Raw genomic sequence first — 19,407 nt, 5'->3', positions numbered from 1 at the left:
CAAGGCTAAATTATAGCCCTAAAATATATTTAACATTTTGGATATGTTATATATATATATATGTTCTTATTTTTTATAGTCAATTGACTTATAGTAATTGAAATCATTTTTATGATAAAAAATATTTTTTCGGTTGTATTTATTCATAAAAAATAAAAGTTACAAGGAAAATTTATTCATAAAAAATAAAAGTTACAAGGAAATTTGAATAGATTATAACAATTTATTTGGGCAACATTAATTACTCATCCGAGTCATTGAATGACATTTCCGGCCGTACTCATTCGACGTCAAACCGGATGACGGAAACAACTCACGGAGCCGAATTTTCTCCATTATTTATAAAAACATAAAACTAAAAACAAAAACAAAAACCAACGGCTATAAAAAAAAAAAATTTCAAAACCAACAGCTGTTAAAAAAAAAAAAAAACCCAACGGCTAACGTCATGTTTATGTCACATTCCACTCTCAATCCGTGGGCCACAGCTTTCTGATCCCATTTGTTTAAAGGGGTAAAGAGCTATCTTTAGGGCTAAATTTAACCCTTTATACTCACCTTTAGCCCTAATTTTTAACACTTTGATCACCTTCTTATTGGGTTGGAGTTGGATTGGGCTAAAAAATGGCCCTTTAGCACTTTGGTTTGTTAGGTTGGAGGTGGCCTAAGTCTCTAGGGGTGGGCATTTAGCCCGAAAATAAACAAAGGGGCCCGGGACAGACCCGAAACCAGCCCAAACGGTCCGGGCTTTTGAAACAAATTTCACAATTTTGCAAGGCCTGGGCCGAAAGCAATATAAAAAGGTCCGGGCCCGGTCCTAAGAAATAAAAAAAAAAAAAGCCCGAAGGCCCGTTTTCTGACTATTTATTAACTATATAATTCTAAACCTATTTACTCTACTCTCTCTCTCTTCCTCTTTTCACTGCTGCACGTTTCTTTTCTCCTCCTCTTCTTCTTCTTCTTCTTCAGTTCTTCTTCTCTCATCTCCTCTCTTATTCTCTTATTCTCTCATTTCTTTTCTCCTCCTCTTCTTCTTCTTCGTCTTCGTCTTCTTTTCACTGCCGCACATTCTCCTCCTCTTCTTCTTCTTCTCTCATCTCCTCTCTTATTCTTTTCTCTTCCCTTTCTTCTAGCTATGATTTTCGTCATCTTAGACACCCAAGATTTTCATATCTATTCCTCCATACCTCAACTTTAAGTTCATGTGTTGATGTAAACAGAGTTGCAAAGAGGGGTCAGTTTCGGTTCAGTTTCCAGATCCATGCCATGTTGGGGAGAGGGCCAAGAGAATCAAGAGTGAGAGGGGTCAATTACTTCATGTCCTCAAGTAATTTATCATGTTTTCTCCATCTATGTAAAGGGGATTTACTAATTGAGGGGTTAATTGGTGGACCTAGGATTTTGATTTTTTTTTTTTTAGGGATTTTGGATTTTGATCAGGGGCTTGAAGGCTTGTATATTTCGATTTCGATTGCAATATTCTTCAATATCTTGTGTTGATCTTCAATTCGTGAGAAGTAAAACCAGAGCATAAACCAAATCTCAAGATGATGCAAAAGGCCCGAAAACCCGACCCGGAAACTTCAGTCCGGGCTCTCTCCAGTCCCGACCACCCGAAAGCTTTATTTGAGAACAACCTGAAAACTTCGGGCTCGGTCCTGGTCCCTGTAAATATGGTGCCGGTTTGGGACCGTGCCCAGCCCTATAAGTCTCTCCTCATTTGGTGCACGACCTGGATGAGAACCGGTCCCTCGAGTTTGGTTTCCAGATTCTTCTATAACTGCTGTGATCACAATGATGTTGGTGGCCATCATCTCTTCTGTCACACCCCAAATTTTAAATAACAAATTCAAATCCGAAACATGAATAATAACCAAAACAAATAACGTCCTGAATTTTTTTCTTAACCAGCGTCTCGCAAATCATAATACAAACCTCGTAGCAAACTATCTCTCGAGTCAAATATTACAATACCACCATAAATAAAAGTTAGGCTCAAAAGAGTCTATAAAACACACCAAAAATAGACCAAGTGCTGACGTCAACCCTACTGCCCTACTCAGCTCGCTCTCCACCCTGATTATCCTGACCTGCAGGATTATCCGCTACACCGTTTGAATAGTGTACCGGGATTGCAACAACACAAAACCCGGTAAGCTTTTTGCAAAGCTTGTGAGTAAATAAAAAATGAACTATTGATTTAATAAATCACAATTCTTTTAACTCAAGTAAACAACCAACAATCTCAACAACCACAAAGAAAACGTCAAACCAACTCACGGGAAAACAACAAGGAATACAATCTCAAAATCCTCAAATCACATATATCACCACTTTGGTCCTATCCCACCACACGTTAGAGCTCTAACCACATCGTCACCTGTCACCTTGGCTAGGTTCAAGTAAACGACCCAGGTTAACTTGGTAACCCTCGAACTTTGGACCTCCTTGTCCTCAGAATAATATACTTCGGTTAACATTAAATCGTCGCTCTTTGGACTCTTCCCCTGTCCTCAGAGCACAAACACTCCGGTTATCATTAACCGAAGATCCTTAGACCATTCGATCCTCGGAATCCTACATTCTCTACCTTCTATTCAACTCACAAAATCAACATGCTTATCACCAACATTTATCAAAATATTAACAACATGATAAAATCATTTATCAACATTTATCAACATTCATCAACAACATATTAAAATCATGTTATCACAATTCCACACCTCGATGTCACACCATTCAATATATAATCACGTAAATATATATATATATATATATATATATATATACGTAATCATCTACTCAGGAATGACCACTAATACCAACTATAGTTCACACGTCAGAAAACCATGAAATTCATTTTTTTTTATATATTTAAAAACTCATTTTCTCAAAACAATTTTTCACACATAGCAATTAAATGTAAATAATGAAATTCGGTTCGTAAATGAACCACGTGAGATTTACTCACCTCCAAACTCCCGCTGCGTCTTCTTACAACTCAAAATACGATTCACAATCGTCCGCTAACAAATCCGTCAAACACCTAATCAAAACGATATTTAACTTAATGCACAATTCAAGAAATGCACTTATACGAAGATCCAACTGTCAAATTTTCACCCGTGACCACACAGGGTCATCAGGACAGTCCTACGATCTTCATAACAGAACTACAAGTCGATCGGACGGCCTGATCCTCACGGATCACAAACGAATGATCGAAATCGTAAAATTCATAACTAAATCATACGATATCCAAAATTTAAGTGTTGCATGTTGAAATGATCGTATCGACATGTAGAACACAAAAATGGGCAGAAAATGCCCTTGAGGTGGCCGGAAATGGTCACCGGAATTAGAGGCAGAGCCACCGCAGACCACCGCCTATGGTGTCGGGGCCGAGCTTTTCCTCTTCGTTTAATCATTTTGAGCAACTTTCATAACTAGCTCGAAGTCAGAAAATGAACGCAAGTGATCGAAAATACCTCAAACAGTCTGGTTTGGCCGGAAAATTTGCAGAAAACGGCGAGAGCTCTGACGAGAGTGAAAACGTTCACCTCCGGTCCGGGTCTTTTGGAATCTTGATCAGAAACTCAAGGGGAGTTCAACAAGCTAAGAATCTCGAGTTTTGGTGGCCGGAGCTTGGAGAAATCGCAGCTGGTTCGTTTTAGGGCTCGGATAGGTTTCGAGCTCCACCACCGCGTAGCCGCCCCGAGAGAGGAAACGGTGACCACCAGTCGACTAACAGGAAGGAGGCGAGTAGATCTGGGCTTTATTTCGCTTCAAATGATGGCCGGAGCTGTGAGAAACTGGCCGGCAAAGTTTGCTCTGTTTCAGGCTCGGGGAAGAGGAGAGAGAGAGAAGAAGTCGGCTGCCTAAAAATGGAAACCCTATTTCTGGAAACTTTCCATTCATATATATACCCAATTTGGCAACTTTTCCAAATGCTATAACTTCTTCATATGAATTCCGATGCTTGCATTCCGCATATGCACGAACTCGTATCGACGGGCTCTACAACTTTCGTGAAGGAAGTTTTCCCAAATTCAGTACGTATAAAAAGTCAATTTTCACGACCCCCTAAATAACGTTCGTTTCGAAAATAAAATCATTCGAAACCAAATTCCTCATACAACGTCATACGACTCAAGCCCACAATTCATAATTCATATAATTAAACAAACATTGAATTACAAAATATTTAACTGAAAATTTCGGGTCTTCACATCTTCATCATCTTCATCCATAGACCTTCGAATTTTATCCCACAACCTATTCATTGAAACGAGGGAAATTGAGGAAATGTGTAATGCTAGAGATAAGAAAAAGGTGAAGGTTTGTTAAGCCTGGATGGTGTGTGTATGTAGTATAAAGATCATGTCTATTTATTGAAAATTTTCATACAGATAAAAGTATCGGTGGGTTTTCACTCTTTTCAAAAAAATTGTCGGTGGTGTACATATGATAAAAGTGTCGGTGAAGTTTTCAAATTTTTCACTCTTTTCAGAAACTTTGTCGGTGGTGTACATGTGATAAAAGTGAAAAGTGCGGTGGAGTTTTAAAATTTTTCACTCTTTTAAAAAACTTTGTCGGTGGTGTACATGTGATAAAAGTGTCGGTGGAGTTAAAAAAAAAAAATATCGGTGGACATATAATTTGTCTACCCTTAAAGTTTTATTTGGTTGCATTTCCAAAATGTTCATCAATACTATTTACTTACATAATACATTTCTCATTTATACTAAAAAAATTAATAAAATATTTAATAAATAGTAACTGATTGGTGACCCTAACCCAACGGGTGGAAACAAAGGTCCAGTGATAGTGAACAGTTTCCTGTCCTAGTGATTTGGTGACCTAACGGGTAAATTTGCTCTAACAGATTTCATGTTTAATTATCTATTTTATTTAAATTTTTTTTTTAAAGTTTAATAAACCAAAAAAAAAAAAGAACAAACAAAAAGGGAGCGAGGTACATGATGTCAGTTGAAGAGGTCTAGTTTATCTAAAGCCATTTGTTTATCTTAAAATGGGCTTGCAGATTCTGAGGTCTTCTTCACCCCTTTCTTCTTCTTCCAAGACCATAATCTTCAACCCCACGACCAAACCTACTCTAACAAACCTCCTCCTCCTCCGACCTTCAAACCCTACACCCACTACTTCTCTCTTCAAAACCCATTTCACAACTTTCTCACCAAAACCCATCACACCCGCCATTGGGTTTGGCGGGTCTTTGCAAAACGCTAAGCGTAGCTTCCGTGGTGGAGTTGTTGTAGCTATGGCTGCACCTGGCCCGGTTCAGAAATCAGAGGAGGAGTGGAGAGCTGTCCTCTCTCCTGAACAGTTTCGGATTCTGAGGCAAAAAGGCACCGAGTAAGATTTCTGGGATTTGTTTAATTGCTTAGTGATTTATGGGTGGCTTCTATAGATTCTGAGAAACAACTTTCAAACATGTTGTGATTCAGTATACTATGTTGTTGTGTTAGATTAAGACTGAATTACCATAAAGATAGGTTTGAGAATTTGAGCTTCTGAGACTGAGCGTTCACTGCTCTTGTTTCAAGTTGTGAGCTTCATAGTCCAATACACCAGTGTAAATGCGAGAGATGAAAAGGAAGGCCCTTTTTAGATTCTACTTGAACGGAAGAACAAAAGCCATTGAGCTGTTCCTGCCTTATGTGGATGTGCTTTAGTGAATGTCATTCATATATGAACAGTTGAGGGTTAGCATTGTGGTTGGAGCATACCAACAATGGGGGTTTAGCATACCCATTGCAGGCTGAGCTAGTTTAAATTCCTTCTTTTTCTCTTTATCCACAAATTTACTTCCTGAAATCACTACCTTGAGTTCTGAAAATTTTAGGTGAATACCTTCATGACTAGTGCAACTGTCCCTTTGGTAGGTGGGTGAATTTCTTGCCTTTTTTTTTTTTTTTCCCTGAATAGGTGAGGTGATTACAAATATCATTAGGTATTTTTTCAAATAAAGTTTCTTGGTTTTGCATGTCTCAATGTTTACAGCCAGGACTGTCACTTGCTGGAGGGAGGAAATTGTGGTTTTCATGGCATGTCAAACTTCAATATTGGTGAAAGAAGATAGGTGTAGTAGATTGAACATATAGCAAGGAAAAATTGTTCTATATTGATGTTTGCCAAACTTATATCAATTGTCCGAAACAAAAATGAGTGCTTCATAAGGTGTGAGGCTTATATGGCTTGTCATCCTACTACAACACAAGTCTATTTGGGATTGGGACAACTGGTTAATAGGCGAAAGACTTAAGACTGCAAGCATGACATGAGAGCAGATGAAGGAGGGACTGCTGCTATTTTCTATAAACATAAATAGTTATATCTATACACTAACAGAAAGTAGGCTAATATGAATTTGGGAGCAAATGCACATATTAGAAACGGGGAATTTCCATATGTACGCTCTGAGTTGTGAGAATAAACTGTGGGTATATGAAAAAAGTGTCTCGAGATTTATTTGAGTTTCCAATTACTAAACTGTAACTGGAGAATAATTTGTGGGACTTGCATGTTTCTCAAACTAACAGAGCTTTTTAAAATAACATGTAAAATTGAGTGAATATATGGATCTGGGATCTGTCGTAGGCTTTGGTTGGAATAACTATTGCAAAATCTTCGGAAGTAATATGGATAAGCAGACAACTACCATATACTTGATGGCTTCATGCATCAACAATCTAGATTAACTATTATCAATTTTTGTTACATATATTCTTTGCCATGGTATATGAATTGATATAATCAGACAAAAAGTGACTTGTGAGCTTGACATTATTTGGCTGCTGTAAAGGTATCCTGGCACCGGAGTATATGACAAGTTCTTTGAGGAGGGAGTCTATACCTGTGCAGGATGTGGGACTCCTCTCTACAAGTCGACAACCAAATTTAACTCTGGTTGTGGTTGGCCAGCTTTCTACGAGGGTCTTCCTGGGGCCATAAATTCTGTTGTGAGTTAGCTTCGTACTCTTCATGTCGTGCTCTGTTTACTTTGTTAATCCTAATCCTCTTCTAGCTATTATATCTGTATTAATGGAACATCATCTGCTATCAGCCGGACCGTGATGGGATGAGGGTTGAAATTACATGTGCAGCTTGCGGTGGACACCTGGGTCATGTATTTAAAGGCGAAGGTTTCCGGACACCCACAGATGAACGCCATTGTGTGAACAGTATTTCACTCAAGTTTAGTCCTGCCAATTCTAATCCTTCTGAGTGAAGGAGCCCTTTGTATGGTTGCACTACAGTATTCGTAAATTCTGTTAATAAGTCAGGTGGGCATGATGAACATTGATTCTACAACTTTTGTGGTAATGCTGTCATATAGAGCAATCTTAATATAATTTTGTTGCACTTAAATATGTCTATTTTTGCTTCCCTTCCTTCAGATATGCCAATGATTGTCCGAATTCTGTACGGATCCTGAATCTTTCTAGTATGCATTTTGCATTAGTACTTCAATGAAATACGCATTTAAATGGATTCACAAAAAAAAAAAAAAATCCTTGTTTGGGCTGAACTTGGATAATTTATTTATTTATTTATTATTATTATTATGCAAATGTACAAGAAATGGATAGGTTGACATTGATGATCTCCACACCAGCAACTTTATTATTCGTTTCATCGAAAAAAAAAAAAAACTTATTATTCATTTTAATTCCAAATTCCAAAGATGACAGATTTCACAAATTTCTCCTCTCTATGAGGATGATGATTGTCTTTCTTCATTTTTATGTGGGTAATAGCTTTCTCAATATTTTCATTTGGTTTTTGAAGTAGTTAATAACACCAGTTGAAGACTTACATTTTATATTTTATTTTCATCAATGAGAAGGGGAAAGAGAAAAATACAACTGCACCACTACTGGCTGGTGGCATATGAGAATTGAGTAATAAGATGGAAGGTGACCATATAAACCCTTGTGACAAAGGTCCTTGTTAATCTTCAACCATTTGTGAAAGGTCCTCATCCATAAAGTGTTACGGCAAGGTCCTGATTTGGATCATGTATATCTACATTGTGCCTATTTCTATTGTTAGTTTATCTCGTTGTACTTATGGTTCTGCTTTGGGAAAGAGAATACAAAGCCAGCCATTAGATCTATTGTGTCGTGTGATCGGTTCTTCTCAAGTTCAGTGATGTTAGTAGTAGAAGATTAGTTTTGTGAGGTGACAAACCAACTTCCTAGTTCCTACGACACTAAACATGGCTCCATAAGGCGAGAGAGCTAATCTACCGCTACACGGAGTTGATCGGCATTATGTCAGAACTAGTCAAGCAATGCCATAAGCGCATTGCTAACTTTCCCAGAAGCTAGCACTCTGAAAATCACAGACTAGACCTCCTGAAGTTCTGAAAGCAGTTTTACATATCCCATATTTACATTAAAGCCTAAAGCAAAGCAAAGAGGATAAAGCCAACAGAAACAGGCGTTGGGTAACCAGATGTTTGAATATAGATAATTTACAGGCCGCAAGGTTTCTGTGGCCAGTGGAAAATCGGCACGTGGAAATTACGTTAGCTTTCCGACCCAAAAATCATATCGCCCTCTGTCATCTAGCTAGTAGACGTTGAAAGCCGTTTCAACCTGTGCTTCTCCTCCACAAAACACACTGACTGATACGTGAAACTTTCATGGGATTATCGGATTAATCTCTATCTCTATTTCTTATTCACACTTTCAAATTCAACGTGTGCACTTTTCATCCTCATTTATAAGTTCAGAAGGGTCAAACTGACTCAACTCAACTCTGTGCTCTTCACAAGTATCTGCAAGATTGGTTCTGGGTTTTGTAAGAAAAACAAGTCTCTGTGATTTTTTCAATGTGGGTATTCTTGTTGCATCAGCCTGAGCACCATGTTGGAGTCAGTGACTTGTTTTGGAAGCTATAAGGTAAACCTTCTATACATTATCCATATTCTATATTTCATATAATCCATCCATTGTTTCATATCACTTGCTGTTTCCATTTCTTGAGTTGCCAAACACTAGTTCCGCCTGATTGAATTGTTAATTGAAGTAAGATGGATTGATTGTCTTTAGTACCAAAGAATAAAAAAGGGGCTGCATATTCTTCATGTCAATGTTACTAAATTAACCTTCTGCATACAATTCCATATGTTCAAGGCGAGCATACAATTCCATATGTCTTTAAATTTCCTTTTTGGACTGTCCAAGAAGATTTGAAAATCTTGGGGAATAAAAGGATAAGGAATAGTGCTTCTGCTGGTGTTCATCAGTGGGAACAACTAATAGCATTTTAGCAAACTAACTAACTACCTAGAACTTGAAATTCATATTAATTTTGCCGGTTTCTTTCTAATGTTTTTTTGAACGTTTTTCAAACCCCACATGAAACTAGAGTATTGAACTGTCCAAGGGCCTAGAGTTTGAAATCGAACACGAAGTCATTAATTTCTGTAGTCTTCTTTTTATCTTCATTTTGATATTGGAGGTAACTACTAATTCAAGTTTTCTTTTTAGTCCACATCCTCATCAGAAGAGTAAAGGGTGATTATACTACTGTGGTTGATTTGTTCTATTCCTTGCAGGGATACGACATTATCAAACAAAAGAGCCCGTTTATGGCTTGCTCCATTGGCACAACACGGTTCTGTGGGCATTCTTTCAGTCCTTATGTTAGTAACCAGCAAGTGCGCTCGTTATCATATGCCAATAAGTACAGGATAAGACATAGTCCTTTTGTTTCAAGAAATTTCATTCAAGGCAATTCTTCGTTAACTTCCTTTGTACACTGCTGGCGAGGATTTTATTTCTCAAACCATAGACCAGGCCACTCAGCAAGATGGAGGATATATGCAACACTTGATGTTGCCAGTGCTGTTGATGTCATCAATGATTTAGGATTTGATACTTTGACGTTCTTAGCTGTGACTGTTCTGGTTGTTCCTGCATTCAAGATCATCAAAGCTAGCCCTGTAAGAGTGCTGTTGTATTAACCATTTTATATTTTTCAATATTTTATTTGTCTTCGGAAATATGGGTTAGCATTTGGGAAGGGAATGAGTGTTTATATATTGCTGGGTAGTTTCACAGTATGTATCCCTTGGTTGTTAATCCATGCTTTCGTAGAACAGTATTTCGTCAATTACAGGAGATAGCTTCTTATGACATATAGCATGTGTAATGGTTTTCAGATACTCGGTTTCTTCTTTGCGGGGATTGTACTCAATCAGTTTGGCTTGATTCGGAATCTTACAGATGTGAAAATTTTATCAGAGTGGGGGATTCTTTTTTTGGTAAGCTTAATTATATATCTTTGCTGATATTGTCCTGTATCTGCACCATGTTTAAGCATACTACAAATTCATCAATTGGTTAATTACTTTTGCATACTTCATTTTTTTTTTTTGTTTTTTTGTTTGTTTCAGATTTTGAATATTCTGCTCAAATTAAAGACATAGAATTACTTGAGAAGATTATATTTCTTTGATCATGATATGTTCTTTGTTGTAAACTTCCAAAATTGTTCTTATATAACTGTCACTTTGTGTTTTCCATTTTAGCTATTTGAGATGGGATTAGAGCTTTCATTTTCACGTCTAAAGGCTCTTGCAAAATTTGCCTTCGGCATGGGATTAACTCAGGTAATTTGTCTACAAAAATTGATCTTTTTATGGTTCTAGCAGCTAACTAGTTCTGTAATTCAGATGCTGATACTGAGCATAATTATGAAACTCTAACTGGATTATTCAAGGTATGAAACTTTAAAAATTGTACAAATGTGTAGTTTCAAAATTTTTATAAGATCACCTGCTTAATAAGGCTAACTGGATTATTCAAGTTTGTTTCTTATAAAAATACAATAACAATATAATACAAGTAAGTTCTGGTTATGAATAGAGAAATTTGCATGTCTTAATAAGGCTAAAGCTCTTGCGATAGTTTGCTGAGCGATGATACATTATTTGTCAGTGCAGAAATATTATAAAACGTATTACATGTTTTGTCTTAATGGGAGTGTAGGTAGTGGTTTATTCTGATTAAACAAATATAGTACATGTTGCTCTTCATTTGTATCTTCTTAGAAGTGATCATTCTACAAGCGGCTGCTTGGATTTTAATCTTTCTCTTTTCCCCCTCTTGAAGGTCGTATTATCTACTCTTGCTTTCACAGCATTTGAACTTCCTCCTAATGGGGCTATTGGAACGCAAATTTTGACGTTCCTCTTTAACTCAAGGCCTGATCTGGTGAGAACCCTGTCCCATAGAATACTTTTGACATGTGTTGCTGATGATACATTTCTAGCTACCTTGACATTACCATTCATCATGTTGTTAATTTGGAACCCAGTTTATCAAATTGTGTCCAATTTGGATGTAGTGCTGACATTCGTTCATCTTCTTTTTAACTGATTTAATGGTGATTATTTTTATCACTTATATTGTTGTCCCAGATATATTCAAATATGTTGTACTTTCCTCGAATTTCCTTGTTGTTTAAAATCATTGTCAGTCTCTCCTTTACGATTTCCAACTGGAGTCGCAGCAAAGGAAACCCTTCTATCCCAGCTATCTTTAATTTGTTTTCCATCCTCCATCTGTTAATAGGTCAATATCAGAAGCGTTGATGAAGCAGTAGTGATTGGTGCTGCTCTATCTTTATCTTCCTCAGCTTTTGTACTGCAGGTATTTTAAATTTTAAATAAGAAAATGCATATACTAATTTGTCATTCAAGAAGTATAGTTGACTAGCTGCTATTATCTCTACAGATACAGTGATTAATAGGTGCCATGTATAGTTAAAGTGACCATTTACTTGTTCCTTTTTTTTTTTTTTTGCTAAGCTACAGTGATAGTGTACTTGGATAAGTATTTCATACATCTGTTAATATTTTATCTAGTCTTTTTTTGTTTTGACATACTAATCAAGCTCTAGTAAGTACTGGTGGATGAAAGTTTCTTATTACCAGCGGTAATTGGCAACCATTATATATGGGTTGCTGATTTCAATCATGACATAATTGTTGTGCAAACACTACCAGTATTTGAGCTATAGTGGCTTCAAATCTCAGCCCCTTTTTCATGGTTTAAGGATCTGAACTTAAACCTGAGTTTTTCTTGTCAAGCTTTGGTAGCATGCTGCTTTATTGTTTATCTATATTAATTAAGCCAGAGACCTCAGAGGTTAAATCTTCAAAGAAGCAACATATTCCCTTTGTTACTGGGGAAGACTTAAAGATTATAATGAGGATAAACAATTAAACAGAATAAAAAATTTAAAAAGAAATCAACTGAGACAACCCAAGTTATAGGAAGTCAGGAACCCACTAGTGATCAAACAAGAAAAAGATGGTCCAATAGACGTACAGTTCAACAAAACTTCAAATCTAAAACATTTACAAATTAGACCGAATTTTTCTCCCCAACTGTACTCCTACTCCCTTATTTTTTTCCTAACCAGAAGAACTATCTTACATGCTCCTGCCAGGAGGCTAGTTTATATGAAGGAAGTGGAAAAATAATGCCGTAGTTATGAATCTTATGATCTTGTCTGTACGCATAATTGAGGCCATTAATTCTTGTTGTGGATGTAGCTGGTCTTCTCAACTCTCTAAAGGATTCTAACGCTTGCAGTCCTTCGGAACGAAGAGACAGATGACTTTTGTTGTGCATAAGTCTTGATGTTAAGTTGGACTACCACTTGAGTGGGCTTAATATATGCAAGGCGTTTGAAACCCATAGGATCTAAGTTCAGTGACCCAGATGATTTGAGAGCACCCAGTATTCAGTTCTTAGCAATTTAGAATCTTAGACAGTATATACCCCAGAGATTCTTCATTTCTTTCCATTTTCTGATTAGCACAGATCTAACTATTATTGATTTATTTCCCTTCAAACCATGGAACTATTTGAATTGCAACCAATAAAACTAGTTCTCACTTCATTACTCATATCAGTGTCATTAATTTATGGTTAATATTCTTAAAATGATATTTGATATAGTTTTGTAGAGCTTACATAGCATAATATATAGCTACTTGCAGAGAAAGGTGAACTACCTACAAGATTTGGCTCTGCAACTCTTGGGATACTTCTTTTACAGGTCCTATTCCAAAACTTGACTTAGGGTTGCCTATTTATTTTTGTTCTTTGTTTTTATGGTTTCAATTATCCAGATATGTTAAGATTAGTGGAATAATTAGTGGTATTGCATTTTATTTTCCTCACCATTCTTGATTCTCCATGCGAAGTGTACAATGAGAATATAATGTCAATAACTTTTGGATTCCCCACTGCTTGATATTTGCAGGATATAGCAGTCGTACCTCTCTTAGTCATACTTCCCGTGCTGGAAAGCCAGGTACATGAAACAATCAATTAGTCTCTCAAGCTTTACTTGAAAGTTGTAAGTCAATTAGTTTTGAGTATACATTCTTGTAAATGTCATTAGTTCTGATTGTTGAGCACCATTCTGAGGGTGGAAAATCGTCTTTGATTTCATCAAACTCTTGATGGATAATCCATAATGAATATAATAGTTGAAGCAGTGGTTTGCCTTTGAGAAGGCAATGGCTTTATTGAAATATGGTGTTATTGTGGGTTTTTGCATGTTCTGATAAGAAAGGAATGCTAGAATTTTTGAAGGAAAGCTAGGAGAAGAGTTGACATCTCTATTAGATAGAGTAACCTTGTGAATTTCTTTGCAGCTGTTGCTGTGGAGTGCAGAGTCAGAATGATGTTTTTATAATTTTTTGGTCAAAATTGATTATCTACACTATATATTTCCTGTCTATGCCTTCAAATTCCTTAAAAGTTGCATGAAGACACTATTTGTCCAAGTAGTTTTAAAGTCTCCGTCGCTTTTCTGCAGAACATAGTGGAGGACAGTATATGGCCAATGCTTTTGAAGGAGAGTTTAAAAGCTCTAGGTGGGCTGGGACTTCTTTCTCTTGGAGGAAAATTAGTTCTTAGGCGAATTTTTGAGGTGTGCTTAGAATAATTGGGTTTAAGTTCATTAATATTTGTTTATTTTAGTTGGCCCTAAAATTTAGTTTGTAAAATCAGTTTGTAGCAGAAGCAAGGAGCTCAGAGGCATTTGTTGCCCTTTGCTTACTGACAGTGGCTGGGACTTCACTTGTCACCCAGCAGTTGGGGTTCAGTGATACGGTTTGATATCTATTCTCAAAGATGGGGAGTATTTTGGATCAATACCTTGAATTTCTTTGTAATAGTTGAGTTTCATTGCATAATGCAGCTTGGAGCATTTTTGGCTGGAGCACTGCTAGCAGAAACAAATTTCCGGACACAAATTGAAGCCGATATAAGGCCATTTAGAGGCTTACTTCTGGGGTTATTTTTTGTAACTACAGGGACGTCCATTGACACGCAGGTACTGTAATATTTTATGTGGTTCAGTATTCTTTTGTTACAACATTATTTGATGTTTCAATTTCAGGCAACTTGTTCGGAAACAAGTTTTTGAATCTGATTGCTGCATGTTTTCGAATTTTCTGTGTTTATGGTTTCATTGACAGAATTCTTTATCTGTAAACAAGCAGATAATGCAGAATTGTTATAGATGCAGCAATTTTAGATAGTGCAGAATAATTACTAGAATCTGGTCTGCACTTTCTTTGATACATATCTTTTCTTTCTTATGCAGCTTCTTTTTCGAGAGTGGCCGAATGTGCTTTCACTCTTGGCGGGTTTGATTGTCATCAAGACGCTGATAATAACAGCGATAGGCCCTCGTGTTGGACTCACTTTGCAAGAAAGTGTAAGAATAGGATTGCTTTTGTCTCAAGGAGGGGAGTTTGGCTTTGTAGTTTTTTCTCTTGCAAACAGGTGGGTCCTACTCATAACTCTTTTTTTGTTACACCAAATGCAAAAATATGGTGTGATCAAGTATTTGTGGTTTTTTACTTAGTCATAACAATAGGAAAATTTGCTGAAAACAGGCTTGGTGTGCTACCACTTGAGCTTAACAAGTTGCTCATAATTGTTGTTGTCCTGTCAATGGCATTAACCCCATTGCTTAATGAAGCTGGAAGAAGAGCTGCTGCATATATTGATGACAATTTTGAAGCAGAGGATGTAAGCTCCTATATGCGTTAGGAGAGTTGTGTACTAAATGGCTGCAGGCAACATAGCTAGCCCATATTATTAAGGAAAATTCTGCAGTACATACCTTCATGCCATATGTACACTTGATACATACCGATTGAATAACATGTATAGAAGGCCGTAAATGTAAACATATGAATTTCTATCAGAACCTGAACTGTTGACACCCTTGCATGCTTTCATAACTCAATCTCTCTTCATATTAGTCCAATTTTTGCTTGCCTTTTTCTTGTTTTTCAGAAAAAAAAAATTTGTTCAACCTTCAAGCTCTGTTTGAATCTAGTTATTGAGTTATTATATCCCATATCTTCAACTCAATTTATTGCCTGAATCATTTAAAACAAATCGTTACAGAAAGTTCCTGATGTGGTGAATTTCAATTCAAGTGAACCTGTTGTTATTCTTGGATTTGGACAAATGGGCCAGGTAAGGTTTTATTTTTCTGCAAGATACAATTTTGGTTGAGCTATTAGTTCTCGGGTCATCTTTATACCTTTGACTCTCTCTCTCTCTCCAGGTCCTTGCCAATTTCTTGTCCACTCCATTGGCTTCAGGAATAGATGGAGATGCTCTGGGATGGCCCTATGTAGCTTTTGATCTTGATCCATCTGTCGTGAAGGTCAATGAAATTTTTCTTGTGTTGTTTTCAGTGTTAGAGAAGAGTTGATTTTCATGAATGAAAAGTATTTGAAATACTGCCACCCGACGCAAAATATCCTGAACAGTAACAATCCAAATGAAAATTTATCAAATTCCATAATTTAATTGAAAATGGAGTCAGAAGTGGAGAGATATTTGTCAGGTAGAATGTAATTAAACAAATAAAAACCAATATATGGCCTAAAACATACCCTGATACGGAAATGACTGCCAGAGTTGAGTTTTGTGTAAGTGTCCATTCTTGAGGAATAGGTTCTGCAAATGTTAAACTAATCAGATGGTATAAAAGAGGTAAGGGATCTCATCACAATGCCTTAACATCATACCAATAGAAGTTGTAGGACTTGTATCTACCACTGTCCAGGAGCTAAATGACACCAAAGAAGTTACGAAAATTGAAAGCTACATGAGATAAAAAGTTCATGATTTAAGTTTCTGCAGAACCTTTGTGGTCAATCTTCCTCTGAAGTAATTAATTTCTGGAAAATAATTGGAATACTGCAATACTGCCTAATCTTTTTATGACCGGTCTTTTCATTACATTGTAATATTGGGTCTCAACTTGCAGATATAGTTTCTTATGAAATTGTTTTCATAAACATACTTCCACCATTGCATTTACAGGGGTCTAGAAAGCTCGGCTTTCCAATTCTTTACGGGGATGGATCACGTCCTGATGTTTTGCAATCTGCTGGTATATCTCTCCCAAAAGCTGTCTTGGTTATGTACACTGCAAGGGAGAAAACAATTGATGCCGTTCAAAGGCTTCGACTTGCTTTCCCTTCAGTAAGATCTCTCTCTCTCTCTCTCTCTCTCACACTCTCTCTCTCTCTATCTTTCTGTGTGTGTGTGTGTTCACTATATCAATATAGACAGAAATGCAACTGTGTCTTATGATAAAACAACTATAAGATTGAAAATTTATTGGTTTTGAAAAGGGAAATAAAATGTCCTCTGAAGCTTCATTACTTTTAAGCATTCTTGTATCATCAAACATGTTTTCATATCAATGATCCATGTCATCGGCCATGGTTTGGATTTGTACATGGACTTATCATGGAGTTGAGTTTACTTCCTTTCTGGAATTTCAATTAAGTTGTAAAAAATCCTATTTTGTAGATGAATTCTGAAATTCTACAGATTTATAGTTTTTGGTCTTAATTTGTTTATTCTTATCATTTGTGGGTATTTAAATCTTTCCACCTAAGGTCTCCGACTGACCATGACACAGATCTCTAAGACTTCTTCCTTCCTCCCTCCCTCAACCTCATCCTCACCCCCTCTCACTGACTTTAATCAAATTACTAAAGAAAGTTTAGCTCATGTGGTAAAGCATCTGCAATACAATCTTATACCCGAAAGATAGGGTTTGGTTAATATTATATCTAGAAACAGGTTTTTGTTTTTGAGAGAAAAGAATGATGATCAATTTAGCTACATTCATCATGTTCAAAGTCAATTTTGCATCAAGGTAAATTACACTGATTCGAGGGGCATTATAGAGCCAATAGATGAGAAATTGGCATCCAATTCAATTTGAGACTCCCAGTGCTCAAGTCTATAAAGGCTCAATTCCTGCCAGTAGATACCTAGACTAAATTTATATTTTCTGCTCTGAAATCCTTTCCTATTATTTCCCTTGTTGGTTTGTTCGATAAATTCATGTAAATTTTATTGGCAGATCCCTATTTATGCCAGAGCTCTGGACCTGAAGCACCTTTTAGATCTGAAAAAAGCAGGTGCAACAGATGCCATTATGGAAAGTGCAGAGGTATGAAATTAATTGATTCTTTTGTTTGAAATATTCAACATATAACCATGAAGTCTTTATAACATGACTTGACACCTGACTGGACTTGACAAACTTCATGCAGACAAGTTTGCAGCTGGGCTCTAAGCTTTTGAAAGGGTTTGGTGTTATGTCTGATGATGTGAACTTTCTTCGTCAAATTGTTCGTGATTCCATGGAGCTGCAAGCTCAAGAAGTAGTCGGGAAAACTGATGATCAAGACTTGAATAATTTGAAGTCATTGCAGGTACTTGCAAGTGCATAAAATCTGCACTGAAATTACTTTAAGATATATTCATATATTTATATTCAGACCTGACTTACAGCGCTTTAGCCATACCATGCATTTTCGTTTCCCTTCTAATTTAATCTTTATTTAAATAGGAGGCATCCTAAATGGGTCTGATTATGAACATAGATTTTGACACCAAAGTGACCCTAAATATTTACTGAACACCATTCACAAAATTTTATTCATGTGATTTTTCTTGATAGTATTATATTTCAAACTGATGTGAAGTGTGAACTATCCATTTCTTCTGCTAACATGGACTCCTTTATGTCATTCTTATTGTACTCTTGTATAATCACGAGATTATATCCTTGGTCAGACCTAAAAAAGATTAAAAAGGAAAAAGTAAAAAAGGTTATATCCTTACTGGACCAGTTATGGACAAACTGTTGAAGTGCAAACTTGAGCCACATGAATTACCATGTTATCTTTTGAATTTTGATTAGATTAACGCTTGTATTCTATGACTTTGCATGAGTAGGATAAGATATGTGTATAATGTATAATGTATGATTCAATTGATGCATTATATATATTTTTGATCATGTATGTATGTGTTGTGTACTGCTAATGGGACTTTGCTTGACAAGGTGAGAGTTGCTGACTTAATTGATGACCCCTCATCCGTTTCATCAACTTCATCGGAAGACAATTCATGGGAGGTAAACAAGGTGGGTGCTTCTTATATCTCGACGTTGCAGGGAGATGTAGATGAAGCAGAGCATGACAGTGAACTCCAACGGTCAGGGCATACGGATGGTGAAGAAATTTCGCATGGTAACTTAGACACAAAGAATGGCTTTCCAGTTAAACCGCAAGATGCTGAGGGGGAGATAAATACAGTAGACCCATCATCCCGCCGTGTAACGACTAAGGATGAACAGTAATGTGGAGTCAAAATGGGGGAGACTTGGGGTTTCACTCCACTGAAATTATAATTCCAGTGCAGAGGAACGAAGTTGGAACTGTAAGAGGGCATTTCAGGAAAAGTAGCAAAGGGACACTAATTCTTTTTATCAAACCACAGGCCTGTATATTCTTTTAATTTGTGGAGGCGCTCGAGAATATATAAGAATGTTTTGCTTCGCTCTCTGTCTAAATTGCCTTCAGCTAACACGCAGACCTTTGAGGAAGAACATTGGACTTTTTTCCCTAAAGATCCAAACCTACTGGCATGGGAAGGTATCCTTCCCTCCTTTTTGTTTTTTTCCTATTCTATCTACATTCATATGAGAAGAACAGTTTTAAAAAGAGGGAAATTGCAATCGAGCCACGTACATACACGTCCAAATTTTTTGCTGAATGACCTTGAATCTGCTTGCTGTATATTCATATGACTGATAGTTCGATGCTGTGAATATAACACACCAAATATAGGAGACAGAAACCCATACATGTGTACATGAAAATAATGAAGAAATTATGAATGATGAATTAGCAATCGCTTCTTCGAAGCGTTACACCACCGAGCATAAGAGAACCCTTTAAAAGACTTGAACACAGAAGATTGCACAGCTGAGGTCAGGCAAACATACCGG

General features: G+C 36.7%; 2 protein-coding genes across 2 annotated transcripts; both read left to right on the top strand.

Moving 5' to 3' along the window:
- Positions 1-4,994: 4,994 nt before the first annotated feature.
- On the top strand, positions 4,995-7,397 carry LOC112168862 (peptide methionine sulfoxide reductase B5). Its single transcript, XM_024305781.2, has 3 exons — positions 4,995-5,379; positions 6,830-6,986; positions 7,091-7,397. Exons 1-3 carry the CDS (start codon positions 5,036-5,038, stop codon positions 7,253-7,255), a joined length of 666 nt encoding a protein of 221 aa, XP_024161549.1. The 5' UTR covers positions 4,995-5,035; the 3' UTR covers positions 7,256-7,397.
- Positions 7,398-8,423: 1,026 nt separating this feature from the next.
- Positions 8,424-19,020, top strand: LOC112173533 (K(+) efflux antiporter 3, chloroplastic). Its single transcript, XM_024311168.2, has 19 exons — positions 8,424-8,933; positions 9,593-9,979; positions 10,199-10,300; positions 10,568-10,648; positions 11,151-11,252; positions 11,613-11,690; positions 13,039-13,107; positions 13,315-13,365; positions 13,876-13,989; positions 14,070-14,171; positions 14,260-14,394; positions 14,668-14,849; positions 14,963-15,098; positions 15,483-15,554; positions 15,646-15,747; positions 16,413-16,574; positions 17,470-17,559; positions 17,663-17,824; positions 18,460-19,020. The coding sequence occupies exons 1-19, from the start codon at positions 8,898-8,900 to the stop codon at positions 18,754-18,756; spliced, it is 2,460 nt and encodes an 819-aa protein (XP_024166936.1). The 5' UTR covers positions 8,424-8,897; the 3' UTR covers positions 18,757-19,020.
- The last annotated feature ends 387 nt before the right edge of the window (positions 19,021-19,407 follow it).

The sequence above is a fragment of the Rosa chinensis genome, chromosome 6 (assembly GCF_002994745.2).
Source record: "Rosa chinensis cultivar Old Blush chromosome 6, RchiOBHm-V2, whole genome shotgun sequence".
Lineage (NCBI taxonomy): Eukaryota > Viridiplantae > Streptophyta > Magnoliopsida > Rosales > Rosaceae > Rosa > Rosa chinensis.
This window is presented reverse-complemented; position numbering and strand designations above follow the sequence as displayed.